Below are 25,002 nucleotides of genomic sequence, written 5' to 3' on the forward strand. Positions count from 1 at the left end.
TAAATTTCTAAAATATATATAATATTTTGTTTAACAGAATATACTCTTAACAATTACTTTGTATAATATCTTTCTTTTTCAAAACAAAATATAATTGTAATTAAAAATTTAATTACAAGTATTTAGGTATAATACTTGTAATTAAATACTAGAACCTAGTAGTTAACTACTTGGTTTCACTTATAGGTTATAACTAGTTATAATCTATTAGTAGAAGTAAAAAACAAATAAGAACCTAATAGTTATCTAATTTAACAATATTAAAACAATATTTAAATAACTATTTAAAATGTGAAAAACTGAAATAATTTCAATCATTTTAAATTTTTATTTCATTTATTTACTGTGTTTTAGTTTTAGTTTTACTATAAATTAACTTTTTAATAATGTTTTTTATACAATTTATACACCTTTTAGTTCTTAACTACCCAATGCTGTGTGATAGAAGGTTAATAACACAACTGCATGGTAGGCAGCTGAATATCTTTTTAAACTATTATGAAATTAGTTTTGCAAATAGACATCACAAATTTACAAATGCTGCATGAACTATTAGGGTGAGTACACACAACTCAGGGGTTCTATCTAGAATTTTTTATACATAACTATTTGTACATTTTTTTTTGTACTTTACTAAAATCACTAAACATGTATGCATAAATATATATATATATATATATATATATATATATATATATATATATATATATTATATATATATATATATATATATATATATGTAAACATATTTAAAATGTATATATATATATATATATATTTATATATTTGTTTTTATAAGTCATTAATAAAAAAGCATTGTTAATTTTTAAATGAAACAAGTTTTATCAATTGCTTCCGAAGCTTTTTTTCAAGTTAATTTAGCTTTTATTTTTATCCAAGGTTACAAAGGCGTATTTTTGCATAGCTTTTTGAAACGAGCTGAACAAAGTAAAGCAACTGGTTATCACTTACAGCTGATTCAAATGTAGGAAGAGCTAATAAAGTGAGTATTATAGAGAAATACACTGATCTCAAAACAGTACTTGCAATTGCGTCTTAAATTCCTATTTCAATTAGAAGGTGGCCATCTATTGAAGCAAGCAATCTTTGGAAACACCTTACAGTTTCTTTGCATATGATAATAACATTAATGGTTAGTTTAATCAAATCTTTAAATAAAATTGCTTTTTAAATTGAATTTTAAAAACCTATTTTATTTAAAATGAAAATGAAGTGTTAATGCATTCTGACATTTAATGGAGATAATTTTTTTTATGTTTTTAGCTACATATCCAGCAATATATGAGATCAAAGCTTTTTTGTATTCAAATAGATTTCTGCAATTTAGAATATCTGCATAATTGTGATCACTATTACTTATTTTCTTATTAATTCAATTTCGCCAGATATTTTAGTACTGGAGTCAGCAAAGGAACTGTGTAAAACTTTAGTTATAAGAGTTTTATCTATAATGCTGTAGTTTCCATTTGAACATTAAATGGAACTTTGCATCAAGATTTGTTTATATGTGGCTATGAATTGTTGGAAATTGATATTGCTGTTAAGCATTCTTGCAGATCTCACAGCTCCAATAAAGAGCTTGTTAGATGGTTTTGACTGAGCTTATATGTTAAATAATTTTATGGTGAACCTTATTTTTCAACTCAGTTGAGAAATATATCTTAAACAGATTTAGTTGCTACCAAAATATCCAATAAAACCAGTTTTTAGACTAGGCAAGATCATTAGCATGCCATTTAATCTCTTTAAGGCTAATGATATAATTATATGCCATGTCAAGAAACAAAAACCAAAGAGCCTTGTTAAATGCACGATTTGCTTGTATCCTTTGGAAAATAGGTTTCTTGAATTTAATGTCATAAAATCATTCTATTATGCAAATAAACTCGTCGGCATATTTACAAAACTATTTAATTGCTACATACAGTTCATTAACAGAAAAAAGTTAGTAAACTATAATATGCAACCATAATGCTTAACAGGAGGTAAACACTATATATATATATATATATATATATATATATATATATATATATATATATACATATATATATATATATATATATATATCTTCTTCTTTTTCTTTCGGCATTTCCCGTTTAGGGGTCGCCACAGCGGATCAAACTCCTTTACCTAGCCCTGTCATGAGTGTCCTCCACTGACACACCAGCCACTCTCATGTTCTCCACCACACTGCATCCATAAACCTCCACTTAGGTTTACCCCTCCTCCTCTTACCTGCAAGTTCCATCCCCAAAAATTTCCTGCCAATATAGCTGTCTTGTCTCCTCTGTTTATGTCCAAACCATCTCAATCTCGATTCTCTAACTTTATCTCCAAAACATGCTACATGTGCTGATCCTCCTATAAACTCAATTTCGATCTTATCCTTCTTCGTCACTCCAAATGAGAATGTAAACATCTTGATCTCAGACACCTCCAACTTCCTCACTTGTCTCTTTGTCAGTGCCACTGTCTCTAGTCCATATAACATAGCAGGTCTCACTACTGTCCTATAAATCTTCCCCTTTATTCTAGCCGATATATATATATATATATATATTTATATATATATTATTATATTATGTATAAATATATATATATATATATATATATACATAAATATATTTTTATATTATATATATATATATATATATATATATTTATATATATATATATATATATTTATATATATATTATTATATTATGTATAAATATATATTTATATACATATATATATACATATATATATATATATATATATATATATATATATATATATATATATATATATATATATATATATATATATATATATATATATATATATATATATATATTCTAGATAAAGTAACCCATAAAATACGGTTCTAGTTAGTATTTGGTAACATAATACATAAGTGAATAATAATAACGGAATCAAATATCAATAGTTTTGAAATATATAGAAACCCTCTAATATTTTGTACTCTCTTTCAACTTAAGATTTTTAAAACTAAAATGCTTTAGAACTTGATTTATTTTGTCAACTTTAACCTTTCGTTTTTGGTAGATATGAACACTTAATTTATGATTAAAAAGGTAACATAATAATTCTATAAAACTGTATTTAATTATAGCAAATGGCTCGTGCCAAAAATCGGCACTATATTATAAAGCCTTTCTCGCAAAAAGAACTTGTAAAACGGGTCAGCTGACATTCAGAAAATACAAAAGAACATGTACAGGGTGTCCGCTCAAAATTTTAACATAAAAGTATACAATCTGAAATTTGATAAATAAAAATATTAATATAAAAGTAAAATAGAAATAAATTATCTTGAAAGATCAATGAATGTTTACAGAATACTAAACAGCAAACATTTATTGATAAAAAAGTATTTTCCAGCATCTACAATGCCAAAAAGCGATATATTTTCTAGTTTTTCAAGCATGTTTTTCCAAAACAGTCTTTCCCCCAGTTTTTCCAGCAGAATGGTCACCCTGATGTAGTTAACGTTGAACAGCCCATATTTTTACGGCCATAAAGATTACGGATCAGGTAATTAGGATTGGCCTATGAAACATATTTACTTAAAAATAGATCTAAAAAATAAAAGCAATTTTATTAAGTTAAATAAGTTAATCTAAAAGATTTAGTGCAGGTAAAAGGATAACAAAAAAAAAAAAAAAAACGCGAAACAAAAAAAGAAATTCTATTTACAAACAAAAACAATTTACAAAAATATGATACAAACAAATTTTACAAAGATATAATACAAAAAATACAATATAGTACAAAATATAATACAAAAAAGGAAAATAAAATATAATGCATAAATTGAAAAAAAAAACTCATGTACAATTAGTATTTTGTAGAATTACAACCTACAAAATACTAATTGTAGATTATGTAACCCCACCCCTTCCTCCCCACCTTCTTCTATTGCGGCAACCACCACTAATCCAATGGAAGAAGGGTTAGGGGCAGTCCTGTCCGCCATTTCGGACCCACACCCCATGCACTCTGTAGGATGTGGGTCCATTGTGCCACCTCCTATATTCGATAAATAAGTGTAAAGATAACACAAATACAATAATGTGCAAAACTGCAAGCTTCTTACCATTAACTGCAGCAGCAGCAGTTTCTGTTGTTGATGTGGATTCTAGTAAAAATTTTAAATTACTTCTAATATTATACAAATCTACAAACTTTGAAATGTTTTAATAATAAACTTTATTATATAGTCATAATAATCAAATCTACATTTACTAAGTATTGTTACCAAGTATAAGTAAGAATGGATCAAATTAGTTATTATACTAACTAAAACACAAATACAATGCGCAAAACTGCAAACCACTTACCATTAACTGCAGCAGCAATTGATGAAGAAACTGCAACAGCAGTTTCTGTTGTTGATGTAGATTCTAATAAAAATTCTAAATAACTTCTAAATTTATATCTACAAATTTTGAATTTCTTTACCTTCTACTTCAGCCATGTTTTTAAATGCAAGAGAAAATAGACTTTGTTCAGTAATTATAGTTTGCAATTGAAACATTAAATCACGTAAACAAAGATCATTACCACGTTGCTGCATTCTAAAATTTACTGCTGCAAGTGGATCATATATATGTAGTTGAGAATATATTGGTGAAATATCTTGATCTAGCCTAAGATTACCAACACAATGATAAATCCGGCCACATATTTTAAAATATGAAGGCCCATGATTTATTGGTTGAACTACAGTTGCTTTGAAAGAAGCAAAAGAAAATTATAATTTCAGATATGTTTTAAAAAATTAACATTAACATTACGATCTACATAACTCCCTGTAAATAAATCCTGTAAAACTTGTGTAAAAGGTGAAAGTTGAGGCAAAGCTACCTTACCATTATGGCAACATAGAAAATGTGTTTTATCTGGAAATTTCTTAGCATCACAGTACTGACAAATTTGATTCATTTCTCTTAAATAATTATAATCTGGAATAGCATTACTTCTTGCTATAGAATACATTCGTCTTTGTCCAACAGATCTTCTTACATTTTAGCGACGATTAACTTCGCCTCAATTTAGCCTATTTCTTTCATTTTGGCGACAATTAATATTATATCGATCAAGCCTAATTCTTTCATTTTGGCGACAATTAACTTCGTCTTGAATAAGCCTATTTCTTTCATTTTGTAAATGATTAATTTCATCTCGCCTAAGTCTATTTCTTTCATTTCATTTACGATTATTTTCAACACACCTTATAGCACTTACATCATCTTGTAAATACATAACTTCATCTAGCTTATCGTTCAATTTTTTCAAAAGTTCAATATTTAACAAAGCAACAATAATTTTTTTTTTTTTTACTACTCTAAAGTTACCAACAAATTAAAAAACTTAATAAATAACTAAAAAAATCTTACTCGAAAAATTATAAATAAATAAACCAAATAAAATGAATTTGCCATCATCAAAAGTATTACACCTGTATTACTTTTACTTAAGTTTATTTAATTAAAGTTAAGAAAAACCTGCAACCATATTAGCTAAGACTTATAAAAAAAAGTTAAAATCTAAATTCTTTCTAATAAAAAAAATTTAGAAACAAACAAATATCTTTTTTTATTAGAAACAGTAAAGTGTTTCTAATAATATATATATATATATATATATATATATATATATATATATATATATATATATATATATATATATATATATATATATATATATATATATGTGTGTGTGTGTGTGTGTGTGTTGGGAGAAAACATTGAACAAAACGCATAATAAAACTTATAAATGCGTTATGTAGAATTCAAAACAGGTTATTAACGCGGGTTTGTAAATCCCCCTCCCTCCTCCAACACACAAACTATGACGCTGCCACGACTCCAAGGATATATATATATATATATATATATATATATATATATATATATATATATATATATATATATATATATATATATATATATTTATATATATATATATATATATATATATATATATATATATATATATATATATATATATATATATATATATATATATATATATATATATATATATATATATATATATAGAACTATTTATTAGTGAAAACATATGAAAATCAAAACTTTCTTTATAATATATATAGTATATTTTATAAATAAACCTCTACAATTTTCTTGGTACAACAACTCGATTATGATTAATAACAACTCTGTAAGCATGAATTTTCTAATAATCTAAATCTTAATAAATTATAAATAATTAAATTTGAATAAAAATGTATGAAAATGATTAATGCTATATTAAATATAGAAAAATAAGCTTATAATAACACAATTATATCCTAAACCACAATTCATTCATGCAAGAGAAATTATTATACATTTATTGAAAAGCCAGAAACTTTTTTTCTAAAGAGCGAAGGTTTTAACAATACTATAGATAAATTTTATTTATAACAAAATATTGTCTTGGCTTTTATACCAATTATTAAATGCATGTGAAGGCATGAAACTACCCATAAATATCTTTTAACGCTAGACCCCATCTATAGTAGAATTATAGTAATCTATATTTTCAATATTAACAACTATAACAAAAAGCTTTAAATTTAAAAGCACAATTTTAAAAAAGATGACAATAAATTAATTACTTAATAAAATTTTAAAAAGATTTTATATTTCCTATCATTTCAAGCTACTAAACATTATCTACCTTATGTCTACTTAAACGTTTTGAACTCGTTCCATGAAAGGTCGTGACTTCTTTAAAAAAACACTTGGTAAGTCTGGAAACTACTTAAAAACTAAGAAATAGTGTATTTTACAGAATACAAAACCGTAACTAATATCGAACAATAGGCGTAACTATGCGCACTAATAATAATAATAATATTCACTGTGCTATTTATATTAATAAACAAAAGCAGTGAGTTCTAGTAATGAAACTACCTATTAATCATTTTAAACAACAGACACTACCATAAAGATAAGCCAAAGGTAACACTATTACGCAAAAAATTATCAAAGATAATGTTATGTACTTTAAGAATAGTTATATTGAAGGCTAGACAACACTTAGACTTAAAGCAATAACACCGCTTGACTGGTAAGGTTGACAAATCTTGCTCTAGATCTATATCTCAAATATATTGTGTTTTATAGTTATACTAACTATAAAACACAATATTTTTTAAATATTATATAACATATAAAAACACCTCATTTAACAATCATGTACACATTAGATAAAATACATTTCATACTATTATAAAAACACATTTATATAAACACATTTATAAAACAACTATATAACATATATAACCACATACACGTATTTATCAAAAGCTTTTTAACTTTGAGCATAATATAAACATATATGCAAACCTTTAACAACTTATAAAACAACATTTAGGGTAGGGTGGGGCAAGATGACCCGTGGGGCAAGAAGCCTTTTTGCTTGTGTGAGAGCATCATAGAACGGTAATGTTTTATCCCTCTATAATATTATTCATAAAGTTAAAACAAAATCGTGGAATAAAAAATGTTTTTAATATTGCTGGTAGGTGAGGTTTAAATCGGTTTATTACTTTTTGGAGTATTTTGTTAGTAAGTTGCTTCTAACTTTGAATGTTTATTGGATTGGCAATACTTATACGATTAAGGTAAGAAATGTATTGTTTTATAGAGAATTTATCCCACAATAAAATATAGTCAAGAAATTTTATAACTTAACAATAAAATTAATTTTATTTGTATTAAACTTGCACTCACTACAGATGAGGCAAGATGTCCTCGGTTACGTGGGGTAAGATGCCCTCAAAGGGCTTCTTGCGTCGTGGTTTTACGGAATTTCTACCATTTTTAAAGTGTGTTTAGAACATAAAAACGTTTACTAATTTAGTTATTGACAATGTTTACATGTTGGTTTATATTTATATTTTATTTATTGGTTTATATTTTATTTATTGGTTTATATTTATATTTATATTTCTATGATAACTATTATACATATTTATAAATAGCTTTTTAAAATAATTTTATATATTAAGTATATGTTATAATGTATATGCTAAGTAAAATGAAGCTGTATCACATGCTATTGCTGCAATTCAACACATATTTGTAAAAATTTTACAAATATGCATCGCATTCAGCTGAACGAAGTTGTATTAATACAACTTCATATATTATTACATGTGCATAATACAATTTGTACTAAAAGGAGTTGTGTTTAGCATGCAACATCATAGTAATAATTGCAACATCGTGTTATTGTTAATAATCTTGAGTAATTTTGTATGTACATGTAACTTTAGTAAGTTCTTATTTAACTCAAAGAGAGTTAATTCATAGATGTTATGTAATGTATAAAATAATAATGTTTTGAATAATTATATGATACTGTGTATGTGTTTGTATGTTTATATAATTAAAATTTTAAGGTTTTAATATTTCTTTAGATACATATTTAAATATTACAAATAATGGTGAGAAATTATGTGCGAAAAACACAGAGAGGTGCAACAAATGATAAAATAAAGTCAGCATTAGATATAATAAAGATGGGCTGCACAGTGCCGTCTTAACGCATAGGCTAGGTAGGCTGCAGCCTAGGGCCCATCGATTTTTAGGGGCCCCCAAAATGTGTCTGGATTTTTTTTCAAATTTATATAAATAAAAAATTATATTTCTAAATTTTCTGAAGAAATCATAGTTTGGGGGCCCCTCGGGAATAATTTTTTTCTTGATAAGATTTTTTTTAATTATTTTTGCATGCATGCAAAAATAATTAAAAAAACGTGTCTAATCGGACTTATCAAAGTGGTGCTGGAAAAAGGAAAAAAGCCGCTAAAGCAAAAGAAGACATTTCAAAATATCTTCCTTTGACATTGTTTCTTTTGGTACAAAAGTCAAAGCCTGTTGTGTCCGAAGATGTATTTCTTTGTCCAACTTCAAATTTCGTAAGCATTGATAGTGCTTTGTTGCCAAATGAAACTCTAGAAATTCAACAGGAACTGGAACCAGAACAGGAGCCAGAACCAGAGCAGGAGCCAGAACCAGAGCAAGAGTCAGAACCAGCACAGGTGCCTCAACCAGTACAGGAGCCAGAACCAGCACAGGAGCCAGAATCAAATCAAATTAAAACTTACCCAAACGCAACAACAAAAACTACTCAATAAACTGACCAGCATTGTGGCATCAGTTATCCCAAGAAGCTCAATCATTTTGGATTTCTAATGGCCCGTCCATGTGCCAGAACAATGATGGGAGCTTCAAAAATTCGGAAAGGTTGAGTTGCGGACAAAAAAGGTACTTATCAAAATCTTGCTTTAGACGTGAACTACACAACGGCGAATTTGTCAATCGTGAATGGCTATTATACTCACCTTCAACAGGTTCTGTTTTTGCTTTGCTTGTACCTTATTCTCCAGCAAACACTCTAATTTTTCCACAACTGGATTTGATGACTGGAAAAATGCCTTAAAATGTATATCTGGACACGAGAATGGTTCTGAACATCACAAAAATATGCTTACTTACTCCAGTCGGCAGAGAGAAAGTGGCCAGCTTGACTCTGTATTATTAAAACAGTTACATAACGAACAATTGTACTGGCAAAATGTGCTGAAAAGAATTGTTGCAGTTGTAAAGTTCTTGTCATCAAGAGGATTGCCATTTTGTGGAAACAATGAAACCATTGGTTCAGACCAAAATGGTAATTATTTAGGAACTCTTGAGTTACTTAGCCAGTTTGACCCATTCCTACATGAACACATGAAAAAACATGGAAATTCTGGAAAAGGTAATACTTCATACCTCTCCGCCAATATCTGTGAGGAGTTTATATGCCTAATGGGAAATAAAGTTTTGAGCGAAATAATTTCTGAATTAAAAAAAGCAAAATACTACTCAATCAGCGTTGACTCAACTCCAGACTTGTCACATGTAGATCAATTAACTTTTACAGTTCGATATGTTAAAGACTTGGCACCAGTTGAGCGTTTTTTGCAATTTGTTCCCATTCACGGGCACGGAGCTGAACATTTAGAAACAGTGGTTTTGAATTTTTTACAAGAAAATGAAATTTCAATATCTGACTGTCGTGGGCAGTCATACGATAATGCATCAAATATGGCAGGACAGTACTCAGGCCTACAAAAGAGGATTAAAGACAAAAGTGAATCAGCATTGTTTATTCCTTGTGCTGGACATTCTTTAAATCTGGCTGGCAACAGTGCAGCTGGATGTTGTTTAGAAGCAATTATTTTTTTTGACTTTGTTCAATGCCTCTACAACTTTTTTTCTGCATCAACTCATCGTTGGCAAGTGCTTCTGTCTTTTGTTGGCAAAGGCAAAAAAATTGTCAAACAGCTTTCTGGAACTCGATGGTCAGCACGTGCAGATGCTGTGACTTGTCTGCATGACAGTTATGATGAGATTAAAAAAGCACTTGAATTTTTGATCAAGGACATAAGTCAGTCAAAAGAAACTCAAAATGATGCTCAAAATCTCATCACGAAAATGAACACTTTTTGTTTTTCTGGAATGATATTCTTTGTCATTTTAATGAAACATCGAAGATTTTACAGAAAGAAAATTTAAACCTGGATGTTGCAGTTCGGATTCTAAAGTCATTGTTGCATTTCATTAAAGATTTGAGGAGTCAATTTGAGAATTACCAGGAAAAAGCCAAAATCTTGCTTCCAAACACTGACTACAGAGATTCTTCAAAAAGAACAAAAAAAAGAAGCCGACGTATGGCCTTCTTTGATGGTGAGGCTGAAGAATTGGAATTTCAGGGAAGTTATAAATTCAAAATTGAAACATACCTTCCTGTTATTGATTCACTAACATCAAATTTAGAAAAAAGAACATCAGCATATGAGAAGATCAATGACAATTTCGGATTTCTAGTAAACATTCAAACAATTGCTAATGTTGAACTAAAAGACCATTGTTCAAACCTAGCACAAATTTATAAGAAGGACATAAATGAAAATGAACTTTTTTTTGAGTGCCAGCAATTTAAATATTACATTTCAAAAGATGAACATTCATTTACAGAATTTTACTCAACATTAAAAAGAGACCACTTGGAATCAACTTTTCCAAATATTGAAATTTCCCTTAGAATTTTTCTGTCAATGATGGTCTCAAATTGCACTGGCGAGCGATCATTTTCAAAACTAAAACTTATAAAAATTGAACTCCGCTGAACCATGCTGCAAGAAAGATTGAACTGTTTGTCGTTAATGTCAATTGAATCAGATGTTCTTTTAACCATTGATTTTGATGATATTATTAAAGAATTTTCAAGAAAAAAATCACGTAAACGTCACATGTAAATTTTATCATTGCTTTAATAAATGTTTCCTATTTTAGTATTTGATTTAATTTTTTTACTAAGGAAAAAGGGGGCCTCCAAATTAAGTCTAGCCTAGGGCCCCCGATGGCCTTAAGACGGCCCTGGGGCTGCAGTCTAAAGAATGTTGCATCAGAATTTAGTATTAATAAAAAAACATTACAACGTCATCGAGATGGAAAAGTAAAAGTAGCTGGTGGTATGTCTCTGGGTGGAAAATTTCCTGTTTTTAGTAAAGAATTTGGATTAAAGATTGTTACACAAGTTCAGATTATGGAAACAGCATTATTTGACTTGACAACAATAGATGTGCGTCGCCTAGCATATGATTTTGCTAAACAAATGGGAATCGAAAATCCTTCTAATAAAGAGTCAAAAATGGCAGGAGTGGATTAGCTTCGAGGATTCATGTCTCGCAATCCACAACTTTCTATTCGAGCTCCACAAGCCACCAGTATCAGCAGAGCCATTGGCTTCAATAAACCAAAAGTAAATCAGTTTTTTTCAGTATACAAGTCATTATTTGAGGAATATAAGTTTTCAGCCAAACAGCTCTGGAATATGGATGAAACTGGAATCACAAATGTCCATAAGCCAGGAAAATTAATTGCAACGAAAGGCAAACGACAAATTTCAAAAATAACTAGTGGAGAAAGAGGCGCTACTGTGACAGTTGTGTGTGCAATGAGTGCATGTGGCACTTATGCTCCACCCTTATTTATATTTCCCCGTAAGCGAATGACTGATAGGCTGGCTGTTGGTGCACCTTCAGAATCAATTATTAAAGTTAGCTCCAGTGGATGGACTGATTCATCTTTATTCATTGAATGGATAACACATTTTGTTGCTGTGACTCATGCATCTAAATCTAATGAGCAATTAATTGTACTTGATGGTCATCACAGTCACAAAACACTTGAGGCCATTAACTTTTGTCATGACAATGGGATCCATCTCATAACTCTTCCACCTCATTGTACACACAAGATGCAACCTTTAGATCGTTTATTTTTTAAACCATTGAAAGTTGGCTACAATACAGCAGCAAGCAACTGGATGTTATCACATCAGGGGCGTAGAACTTCATTTTTTGACATGGCAGGTATTTTTGCAACTGCCTACAACTTTACTGCAAACATTGACAAAGCAATCAATGGTTTTAGATGCTCTGGTTTATACCCAACAAATGACCTTATTTTTAATGATGAAGCCTTTGAAGCAGCTTTGCTCACTAATGAAGCTGAGCCTTTGAAAATCTAGTCTAGTGAATTGCCTAATTTGCCTCTTGTTGCACCTATACAGTTGGCAAATGTCATGAGCACAACAACTACTGCTGCAAAATTGAAGGCAGTTGATGATGCAGTTTTGCCAATTGTTGATGAGTATCTTGGCCTTACTTCTCCCTTAAATATTTTGGAAAAGATTTCTCCGCATCCCAAAATTCCTGTTTTAAGACAACGAAAGAGAAAGACAGAGTCAGCTGAAAACCTTACTTCTTCACCTTTCAAGAAGCGACTAGAAGAGCATGAAAACAATGTAAAAAAAAAGCAACAAGCAGTCATATTGTGTAAAGAAAAAGCTGCACTTAATAAGGTGATCAAGCAAAAAAATGAAATCAATAAATTTGAAAACAAAAAAAGTGAAAAAGCAGAAAGCAGAAGGACCTAATGGCATAAAGAAACAAATGAAAAGGAAGAAAGATAAGGTTTCTGCCTCTGAAAGTTTTATCACTGATACAACTCTATGCACCATATGTCCATACAATGTGCCACCATTTGATGATTAGACATAATGTAGTAAATGTACATCTTGGTACCACTTTTCATGTGGTCCAGATGATTCAGACTTATGCTACTACAGTGAATCATAATCATGTATATGTTATTTGAACATTTATGTTAGTGATATAAATTAAAAAAAAGTTATTTATCTTCAAGACAATTGCATAGAATAATTGCAGTGTTTATATTTCAGTTATTTTAATAAAATGTAAAGAGTTTTTTAAAGAACTATTAATAGCTTTTATTTTAACTGATAGTTATTTTTAACAACTGTTTTAAAGGTTTGGGGCAAGATGCACTCTTTGGAGCATCTTGCCCCACGGCTGGGGCAAGATGTCTCCTTGCACAATTATTAGTTATTTTAATTTTAAAGTTTATCACCAGAATTAAAGTAGTTATTTTATCTTACCAATGTCTTCTCTTATAAGTAAACTTTGATATTAAAAAGAAAAATTACTAGAAAATTTAAAAGTATTTGTTATATACGCTAAAGTTTGTTAAGGGGGCATCTTGCCCCACCCTACCCTATTAGCATCAATTATTTTTAATGCAGACTACAATTCACAACATTGTAATGAAAAAATTAAAACCATTTAAGAACAAAATTAAAAATTTCTAATAAATACATATACAGATACCTTAAAATGAAGCATAGCACAACATTCTTTTTTACAAATTCCAGAAGAATTTTTTTAAATTTTTTTATTCCTCATTATTTTTCCTAAGAATTTAAAGTAATACATATAGATATAGAGAAATGTAATAGATTGAAATAAACGCAAACTTATGTATATAAACTTACATCACCACAAACAACAGTCTTATTTTATTTAACTTTTCATATTAAATACATAAATAACATTTTATTCTCATTATTCTTTCTACAAAAAATAATCCAAATATATAAATAAGAAAATGAATTGAACTTACTAAAGAAGCAATCAGCTTCTCTTAACCGCTCTAGAAAATAAAACAATACTTGCTTAAAATGTTCTAAAAAGACTAACGACAAAACTTAAACAGTTTACTAAAAAAGAAACATTGTACTAAAAAAACTATTTTACCAGTCATTTTAGTTCTAACTTCTTCTAAAAAATGAAAACAGGCTATAAAAATTAGAATAATAAAAACAACCAACAACAAACAAACGATTATTTAAATTTTTATTTTAAACAATGAACAACATACACTGCAAATCTAAAGGGTTCTTGAAGGTTCTACGGCTGTTCTTCAAAGAACCTAAAAGTTCTTAGGGTCGACTTAAAGAACCCGTGGATTCTTCACGTACCTAAATGGTTCTTTGTAGAACCGGCTACTTTTTTAATGGCAGTTTGAAGAACCTTTAAGGTTCTTCGCGTTTTCTATATAGTTTTTCTACTCAGCGTGTTAGTTGATTATAAAGTGGAATCTTATAAACTTGACTAAACATGAATTCTGAAAAAAATTGATATACTGCCAATGGTTATTAGCTACCATACAATTTTATTTTATCAATTAGTAAAATTAATTCAGGATACTATATGAATTTTGAATTCTACACAATAATCCAAATGTTATATTTCAAAACGCAATTTAGAATAATAATAATCATTTGCATCATATTGTCGTATAAGTTAGATCAAATTTAAAACTACAATTATTTTTGAATTTTCAGTTAAAGTTTGGAATGAGAGAGTACTTAAATTGGTCAACTGAAGAAGTTTGTTTGCATTTAGAGCAGAAAGGTCTTGGTGATTTAAGACAAAAAATTGTTGGTAAGGTAAGCATTTTGAGTTTTTAAATGTTTGACTGTTTTGTAATAATTATACTGATGTTAAATTAAAATTTTTTTTTTTTTATTTAGCAAATAATATTTTTGGAAATGGCTGCGTGTAATAATAATTTGTGTTTTACTTGTTGTATATGTGGTGTGCAGAAGTATTCTGTGCAAAAATATTTAAAACATTTGTATATCATGCATGAACATACCCCTGGTTTTTTCCCAGTGTGTAATATTGATGGTTGTCCTCCCAAATATAAATCTGTAAAATGTTTACGTCACCATATGCACAAAAAACATAGTTTCATTTTTAGCACACCTCAAGTATTAACAAATTAGTCTGATAATTTTATGAGTGAAACAATTGAAAACCAAATTTTAGCAGACAGTGTTGGTGATAACACCACAACAGAGTTTTTTAATGAGTCTATCACTGAAAACTGTAGTCTAGAAACCAGTAGTATGGATTCTCATTTATGTGCCATATCTTTATCCTCACTAGACAATCTACTCAGTTGTTTGCAGAAACATTATGCAATGTTTGTAATTTCAATAGCAGAAAAACATTTAATTCCGTCTGTTGTTCAAATTGATTTAGCAAACGAAGTTCAATCTTTGTTGACTTAATTTAGAAATATTTTTTGTGATCTAATAAAGCAGCAACTTGGGGAAAACTTTGTATATAATAGTGGTTTGAATCAACTTTTAAATAGTGGTTTACTTTTAGATAAAGTTTTATCTGTGGTCAATTCTAGCAAAAAGATTGTTTCATTTTGTAAGTCAAACTTAGGTCTTATTTTGCCAGTGGAAATTAACTTACATTCCATGAATGAAAATCAATGTGAATATGGTTTAAAAACACCAAGCTGTGAAACTTTTCAGTATGTACTAGTTTTACCATTACTAAAAAAGTTAGTTGAAAATGAGCTTATCTGGAAATCAATAAAAAGAAAACTTGAAAAAGATGAGTCTATTAATAATGAATTATTATATTCATATTCAGATGGTTTAAATTGTAAACAACATGTCATTTTTAAAGACAAGAATGCATTAAGAATCCATTTATATTGTGATGAATTTGAAGTGTGTAATCCAATTGGAGCTCATCGTTCAGTACATAAACTCTGTGCATTTTGTTTCTGCTTGGGAAACATTGAAGAACAATATATTTCACAACTTCAGAATATAAATTTATGTATTCTTGTAAAATAAAGCTGACGTTGCAGAATGAGGGTATTTTAGTTACAGTTGATAATATGATAGTTCGATTGTTTGGTGGGGTTGCAACTACATCTGCTGATAATCTTTCCTCCCATGCACTAGCTGGTTTTCAACGTGTTTTTAATTCTGGTCGTTTTTGTCGTCAAAATGTTGACAAAAATAAAATTTTGGTTGAATGTGATACAACAATTCATACCAAAGAAATGCATTATTATCATTTATCTGCTATTTCTGGTTCAGGTCACATTTCTTCTAGTGTGTATGGTGTTGAAAAACGATGTCCTTTATTGGATTTGACATACTTTAATGTTTTACAGTCTTTTCCACCAGACATCATGCATGATATGTTAGAAGGAACAGTTCCACAATTAGTAAGTTTAATTTTGTTAAAACTCAATGCACAAAATATAATTACAGTACAATAGGTAAATGCAGAGCTTGACATTTTTGAAATTGGCAGATATGACAGGAAAAACAAACCAGTACCATTTGTTATCCGTTCTGGTGCATCTATTAACTTTGTTGGTTCTGCATCACAGAAGTTTTGTTTGTTTCGGTTATTACCATTTATGATTGGCAATCGCATACCAATATCTAATGTGTATTGGTTACTTTATTTACAGCTGCGAGATATTGCAGATTATGTATTTGCTCCAAAAATTTCAAAAACTGTTTTGACATATCTTCAATTTTTAATAGAACAGTTTCTGCAAAGTTTTATTGAACTTTTTCCCAATGATTTAACACCCAAGTTTCATTTCATGCTCCATTATGCTCGTCTAATTAATGAAAATGGACCACTAAGATATTTATGGTGCATGCGTTTTGAAGCTAAACATTTGTATTTCAAAAAGTTAGCTTTTTCCATTAGAAGTTTTAAAAATATAGGTTATTCTCTTGCAAAGCGGCATCAGCTGAGACAGTGTTGGGAGATGGCATCTTCTGATTTTTTCAATGAAAAGTATGAAACATCAAATCTATGTTCAATTACGTTTGATAGTTTAGCAACAAATCTTCAGGAAAAATTATTGTCTTTTTTTTTTAATGATACCATTGATAAAAAGGAAACAGTTTGGTGTAATGCCATTACTATAAATTCAATTTCATGTGCATGATACAGTTATTTTAGCTTTACTAAATGCAGAAGAAATTCCTTTATTTTTCAAAATTTATCACATTATTCAATTTCGTCAACACTGGGTATTTCGTGGTAAGTTGCTGATTTGTGACAAATATAATGACCACTTGCATGCGTTCAGAGTTATAGAAGATAGAACTTTATCAATATGCTTGCAAACAGAAGTTTGTGATTATCAACTTCTAGACACATATACAATACAAGATGGCCATTCCTATATTACTCTCAGACACGTGTTTTAAAAAAACTTTTGAAGAAAGATTTTTTGTTTTTAATATAGTCTGTTGTACTTGCACAAAAAAAAGCACATAACATTTATTTCAAATTTGTTGCTGAAACAAGCATCAAACAATAATATTTGTGATGTAGTGAATAATAATTACTATTAATAGCTAAAAATCATAAAAAAATAACTAACAAATAGATAAAAATATATTACTTAAAAAAGTAGATAAATAATGGAAATAAAAATAATGTTAGCAAAATAACAAACATAGTGCAAACAAAATTCATAAAATCCTAATTATTTTTAATTTACAATGTGACCTTGCAAATTTAATATTTAAGTTATTCCTACATTACTTTTATCAAGTTTCAATAGGAATAGTGAATTCTAACGTTAAATTTGTAACAATTAAATAAAAATCATCTCAACAATTAAATCAGTATGTGAAATAGTTGGGCCCTTTCTATTGTGATATATTTGTCCATAACTGTCTAGTAAAAATATTTAACCCTAAAGCAAGGGGCTTGCAATTAATTTATAGTTAAATATTTGTAAAGCTCTAATTAGCATTTGTATTAATTACTTATAATTTACTTTTAATTTAGAAGAAAAAATAGATGGAAAAACATTGGTGTGTTTAACAGAGACAATGGTTTCAATTTTATGTAGGACAATGCGAAAGCAAGTTATGCTATTAGAAATCATAAGGAATCTTAAAGCACCACCTGGACATCAAGCTGATTTAACGTGAGTTTTAATGCAGTTTACACTTTCTAATACAATTAACAATACCTTTGTGCTAACAGAAAAATTTTGTGTTTACTAGTGTGTCAGAGCTTGGCAGTAGTGCATCAGAAACAAATTACACTGGTGCTGGAAATATCTTAGAAGGATGCGTTAGAACTATGACACCATGGCCAGTTCGATATCAACTACCTCTTTTGCCACCAGCAGTTATTGCAGCTTTTGAAGCCAAAGACCGTTGCTTTCTGCAGTTTAAGAGGAACAGCTGAAGAAACCAATTGATTCAGTGTTTATATGATGACATCAGTAAGTTTACATTGTAAGTGTATTTTTTATTGAAATGTAATATGAAAATCTCTGTGTTTGTGTGTGCGTTAATGTTGTTTTCATGATTAATTTTTGTGTCAATGCTATTTTTATCATTATGACTAACGATTGTAACAATCACCTCATTCATATTGACTATAAAAAATGTCAACATGTAAAAAAGTTATTTTTGTAAAAAATTGTTAAAAGCAACAATAAAACAATATCGTGAGGTTTTGTTAATATAAAAGTTTGTTTTAACATAAAACAAATTGACAATATTGTTTTATTTTTGTTTTCTACAACTTTTAACAATAACAATTTCTTACATTTATTTTGTTGTCACTAATTTTTATTTTAAGGTATCCATCCAGTACCCAATATTCAGATGTGCTAGCTGCCCTATGTAGCAAGTATCCTTATTTGAATGAGTTCCCTTCAAGGAGTGGTAGTTCATCACAATAATTTGTACTGTGTGTAAGTTGATTAATGGCTAATATAAATAAAATGAAGTATATAATAAGAATATGTAAAATATTTTTAAATGTAAATGTAATGTATATGTATGTATATGTACATAATAAACGTATATAGTATATGTATATATAAATCTTATTGCTTATGTGAAATAATTTTACTTATAACGGCAGCCTACGCTATTGGAAAGTCTAAAAAATAAGTTCAAGAAGGAAAGAGCCCCTTTAATTAATGTTGAGACTGTTGCTATCCATAAAAGAAAATTTGAGAATCCAGGAAGAGGACGCAAGCGCACAGAAGATTGTCTTGAGAATGACCAAGCTTGTAGTAGGACACATAGAGGCTTGGTAAAAATTAAGCTTCACTGTTTTGAGATATTATGTTTTGAGATATTATTGAAGTATTAAAAAAAAAAGATAAAATGATTATTGAAAAATAAATTTCTTAAGCCACATTCTCTGCCTATTGGTGAGGATGATGCAACTGTAGCAAAACATCATCAGGATATGATAATTGAATACCGTAAACTTTGTCCAGATATGAATATGTTGATTGATCGTCAGCAACGTAGTTGGTTTATGCGAGCAAAGGATTTCGATGGACGTCTTCGCACAGTTGATCTAAAAGCTAAATACCCATAGCTCTGCTCTGCTCAATTGGTAGGCTTTTAACTATTCTGTGAATTTTATTTTTTGTGTGTTCTAACTTAAAAGTAATCTTTATAATAATGATGTTAAAGCTTCTTAGCGAAATGAAACTGAGATTTGGTAAAGATCTTGATAAAGAACTTCATCAACGGATGAAGGGCATGGAAGATAAAATCTTAAGCTTGGTTAAATTAAAGTGTAAAGACAATTTTGTTTCTGAAATTTTTGCTGAAATTGAGTGTGAAATTAATGAAAGCACTAAGAGAGGTAATAAATTTTGTGTAATACAAGAGATTTCTGTTTTCCAATTAACTATTGGTAAAAGTTTTTATGCTTTTTTCTGTTGAATATTGTTTTATAATTTAATTCTGTTTTATGTTTCTATTGTAATTTTTTAACTATTGTAGATGCTACATTCAATGGAGCAATTCTTTTATTTCCACGGCTATTCAAAAAATCTGTTGAAACCTCGGTTATATTTGACGACACTCCAAAACAGAATACACCAACTATTGCAATCCCTCGAGCTCAAAGGTTGACATCGAAATTTTGTAGAATTATATTAGATAGCCAAGAAATAGTTGAACATCATAATGATGTTGATATCTCATTAGCGATGGCTTGTATATTTGCCTCTTATTTTATTTACGATATACAGTACCCTGTTCAGTTGAAAAACACATTATTATTTTTTGAACACATCATATTTGGGGTATCAAATAAAGAAACCACTGTAACAATTCACAGGATGGCGGATACTCTGTGCAAGGTTTTTGATTTACTTTAAACTTATTTTATATCGAAATCTTAAATTCAACTGCCTAACATAATTTTATAAATTGTAAAATTTATAAAACAAGAGAGAGAGATTTACTAGATGATGAGTACAATTTCACCTTTTATCGTCTATTGTTTGTTTAGGTTTAGCTTCTACGAGCTGAGGTAACAGAAACGTTTAAAATAAAGCAACTTTTAACTTTATTTTATCCAATAGTTTTGTAATTTTTATTGCTTATAATATATGCTTTTTGTTAATCTAGTCTTTGTTTAATTCATCATTTCGCATAACAAGTAAATGGTAAAACGTTAAATCATTTTTATCACGTGATGTAAACTTTTTAGAAGAACATGGATTAATTTGTTTGAAAAACTAATAAGTATTAATAAAATTGTTAGTCTAAAAATTATCCGAAAATTCAATAATAATTATTAGTTATAGTTTTTTTTCAAAAAATCGTTCAAAGATTTGTCTAGTAAACATTTTTTCAGTCAGATGTCGAAATCTGAAATAGTTCTTCAAAAACAGTTCTTTGAAGAACCGTTGCAAATAGTTTTTCTTGTAAAAAAAGGTTCTCTTTTGGGTTCTTCGAAGAACCTATCCGGATGATTTATCGGAACTATTAAAGACTCTTAGGTTCTTTGAAAAACGGTTTAGGGTTCTTTAAAGAACCTTATCGTAAGGTTCTTCCGAAGAACCCGTACAACGGGTTCTTTGAAGAACCTCTTCGGGCGCTCCCTCAGCACCAACGTCAAGAACCTTCTAAGGTTCTTCAAAGAACCATCGGCTTTAGAGTGTGAATTCTTCTTGAAAATAAAAAATATGTCAGCTCTATTTTGCTCGCTGAACTTACTCGAAAGACAGCATGGAACGTATAATCGCACATAAAAAAGTCTAGAAGCTACTTAAAAACTAAGAAATAGTGTACTTTACAGAATACAGAACCGTAATTAACAATACGAATATTAGGCTTCTCTATGCGCACTAATAAAATTCATTGCGCTATTAATATATATATATATATATATGTATATATATATATATATATATATATATATATATATATATATATATATATATATATATATGTATATATATAAATATATATATATATATATATAAATATATATATATATATATTTATATATATATATATATTTATATATATTTATATATATATATATTTATATATAAATATATATTTATATATATATATATATATATATATATATATATATATATATATATATATATATATATATATATATTTAAACAACTTAAAAAAGTATTCTACACAATAGAGTGCTCAATGTTCTTAAAAGAACAGAGCAATTATATATTAGTAGAAAGTCACTTAATAAAATTTATTTCCATTAAACACTGTGTTTTATCAACAAAGATTCATCAGAAATGCTGATGAATCTTTGTAGATGAAACACAGTGTTAAATGGAAAAAATTTTTGTTAAGTGATTTTCTACTAATATATATATATATATATATATATATATATATATATATATATATATATATATATATATATATATATATATATATATATATATTTATATATATATTTATATATATATATATATATATTATATGTATATATATATATATATATATATATATATATATATATATATATATATATATATATATATATATATATATATATATATATATATTATATGTATATATATATATATTTTTTTTTTTTTTTTTTTACATTAAGGAGTTATTTCAACAAAGAGGTAATGTTTTGAATAATTCTATATTAAAGATTTAATAAATACATTTTTTTTTTAAACAAATGTATTTTTACATACATGTGTATCTATAATTGTATTAAGTGATTATGCTTTAAATTATAACAAATCATTATTTACTTTTTATTTGTTTTAAAAGTTGTTTTAAATAACTATAATTTTTTTTTACCAGTATAAGAGAAACTTTAGAATATTTTAATCAAACAATTTATGCAATAATAGCATTCAAGTATAATATAATTCTAGAAGGAACTCCTTCTAGAATTATATTATACTTGAATCATTTGTTAAAAAAAAATCATTTGTTTTCTTCTATTTTTTGCAAATTTATTAGTCTCATTTAATTATTTTTTTTGTAATTTGATAAGCCATATAAAATGTATATCGGTTTCACCGCAAGGAATTAAAATTGCCGCTCTCTTGCAAGGCGAATTTTGACTTTAACTTATTTTGGAAAAAACAATAGAATCCGCTATCCTGTTATATTTTGAGATCAGTGGTTTTATACATAACACGAAATTTCGGTCTAAACCGAGTCGAAATTAAGTTGCTCCACGTCGCGACTTTATATAGACTATTTATCGTCGTCGATATCACGTCGTGTGCCAGCTGGGTATCTATCTGTAATAATTTTGAGATTTGCACTGATTATTGAGGTAAATGATTTTCCTGGTCTTTTAATAAACGTTCCGTTTCTTTGAGAATACTCTCTTTGTCTTTCTAAAACTTACTTACAATCATTTTTTCGATGTTTTTTATTGAAATATCCATTTATTTTGTAAGAGTTTCTCGCTATTAAGTAACACGTCTTTCCAATTCTAAAGCCGATCAAGTACCTGGTTTGGTCTTGTAGCCGTTGCTTCAACTTGATATTTGACTTTTTTCATTGCTGTTTGATAAAAAAGATATCATTGTAAAATGTTATTTTAACCATGATTTTATTTGCAGAATCGGAATCAATTTAGCTTGAAAATGGAGCTGAAATATTCAAATTGTTGTTGGTCAAATTTAATACTTTATAAATTTTTTAAGAAAATAGCGAAATAACTATTGCAAGTTTCATGTAACGTAGTTAACAAAAATATCATAAATTTTTTTTTTTTTTAAATTCAGTTAAAAAACTTTTTTAATAATATATGTGAAAGAATATAACATGTTACGCTTTTACATTAAAAGTTTCGAATAACAAAGCTTAGTTAAATCAAATTTTTATTTTATATTTGTGTAACGTAAGTTAAAATTACATGCTATTTCTAAAGTTCTGGCGCTTTTTCGTTAAGTTTTTGTTTACAAAATGTATTAGGTCATTAAGTATATCGCATCGGGGACGACTGAATAAGCGCAAATTTCATGTGCCAACTGGCATAAGTGCAAATGGAGTAGAAGTATATTGAGGGTTTGAATTCATTAAGGTTTTTTCATTCTTCGAAATCTTTTTGGCATCGGGTTTGACGTCAATTGACAATATCACTTCTGTTGACATTGTTCTTTCTGTAATTTTTACACCTTTTCAGAAAATTCTTTGCACCCGATCAAGTAGTAACGTCACTACTTTACAAGCCTATTGGCACCCCCTCCAAGGTTTAGGACGATCAAGTCGCCATTCCATGGAGGGAAGTCCCACATCAAGGATTTCCACTTGATTGAATAAATTTGGCACTTTCTTATTTTTCATTTAAAATTTTAGAAATTTCAGGAGCCTTGATTTCAAAAGTTAATGAAACCCAAACAGGACGTGTTATTCACAAAATTGACACAAGAAAAAAGAGACCAATACTGTTACTAAAGAACAAAGAAGACAGTATTAATGAATTTATTTCTTCATTAAATAAGTTCTTATAAGTGAAACTAGTCAAAGTCTTAAACGTGGTGAAGAGTACTTAAAAACAGCGAGAAAGAATAATAACTAAAAGATATAACAAATACAATGAAAACAGGTGATTTTATTACTGCAATACAAATGGCTGAAGAAATATAGAATTTCTTCCCAATAGAAACAGACTGCAATCTTTTAGCAAAAGGAGTGATTATTGTTCCAAATTCTAAAATTGTAAGCATGGTTAAAGAAATGCAATCAGTAAAATAAAAAGTAAATTATAAAAATTTTATTGAGCAATGGATAACGCTAAATTTTATGATAAAAAGAACTTTTTTGTTTTTTAAAATATAAAACAAGATATAAAGTAGCTAATGCTATCGTTCACTTTGGTAGCAACTGCATAAGTTCTATTGGAATTTAACTTCCACTTTATGCAAAAGCAGTCATCGTAGAATAAACATAAGAAGAGTATTTGATCTCATACCTTGAGTAAAATAAGGCCATGAAATTTTAAATTCGAGGAAAACATTTTGATATATATAGTTAAAAAAATTTATATCAATTTTTTCCAAAAGATTAAAGAATGGATTTCACAAAAATGGAACTTTGTTTTGGCAAATGCAAAAAAACGAAGAATTAATAGAAATAACAGACTTTTATAGAATAACCACTTAGAAAATGATTATTATAACATATATGATCTAAAATTAAGATCCACCAAAGTTAAAACTTTCTTCAAAAGAAATAAATGATTGGTTAATGAATCGGGGTTTAAAATTAATATCGTTAACGGTGATACTGTAACACAAATTGTTTACCTACGCTCCGATGACGCACCTATTCTTAATAAAAATTACATAAAGGATTTTATTGATACAGCTTCAGTAAAAACTAATGAACTTCTTGAAAAGTTTACTTCAGAGGGTTCAGGTAAGCAACTTAATTGTTGTGAATCGTTACACATCGGATTTGCG

At 28.2% G+C, this 25,002-nt stretch overlaps 3 protein-coding genes across 3 annotated transcripts; all 3 read left to right on the forward strand.

The window, feature by feature from the left end:
* The first annotated feature begins 9,372 nt into the window (after positions 1–9,372).
* LOC136074304 (zinc finger MYM-type protein 1-like) lies at positions 9,373–10,605 on the forward strand. The gene has a single exon (XM_065786610.1). The coding sequence runs from the start codon at positions 9,373–9,375 to the stop codon at positions 10,603–10,605; it is 1,233 nt and encodes a 410-aa protein (XP_065642682.1).
* Positions 10,606–11,773: 1,168 nt separating this feature from the next.
* Positions 11,774–12,625, forward strand: LOC136074305 (uncharacterized). The gene has a single exon (XM_065786611.1). It carries the CDS (start codon positions 11,774–11,776, stop codon positions 12,623–12,625), a length of 852 nt encoding a protein of 283 aa, XP_065642683.1.
* Positions 12,626–15,730: 3,105 nt separating this feature from the next.
* LOC136074306 (uncharacterized) lies at positions 15,731–18,503 on the forward strand. Its single transcript, XM_065786612.1, has 6 exons — positions 15,731–16,018; positions 16,120–16,497; positions 16,552–17,203; positions 17,256–17,336; positions 18,096–18,237; positions 18,317–18,503. Exons 1-6 carry the CDS (start codon positions 15,731–15,733, stop codon positions 18,501–18,503), a joined length of 1,728 nt encoding a protein of 575 aa, XP_065642684.1.
* Positions 18,504–25,002: the final 6,499 nt, after the last annotated feature.

Source organism: Hydra vulgaris, chromosome 01, assembly GCF_038396675.1.
Source record: "Hydra vulgaris chromosome 01, alternate assembly HydraT2T_AEP".
Lineage (NCBI taxonomy): Eukaryota > Metazoa > Cnidaria > Hydrozoa > Anthoathecata > Hydridae > Hydra > Hydra vulgaris.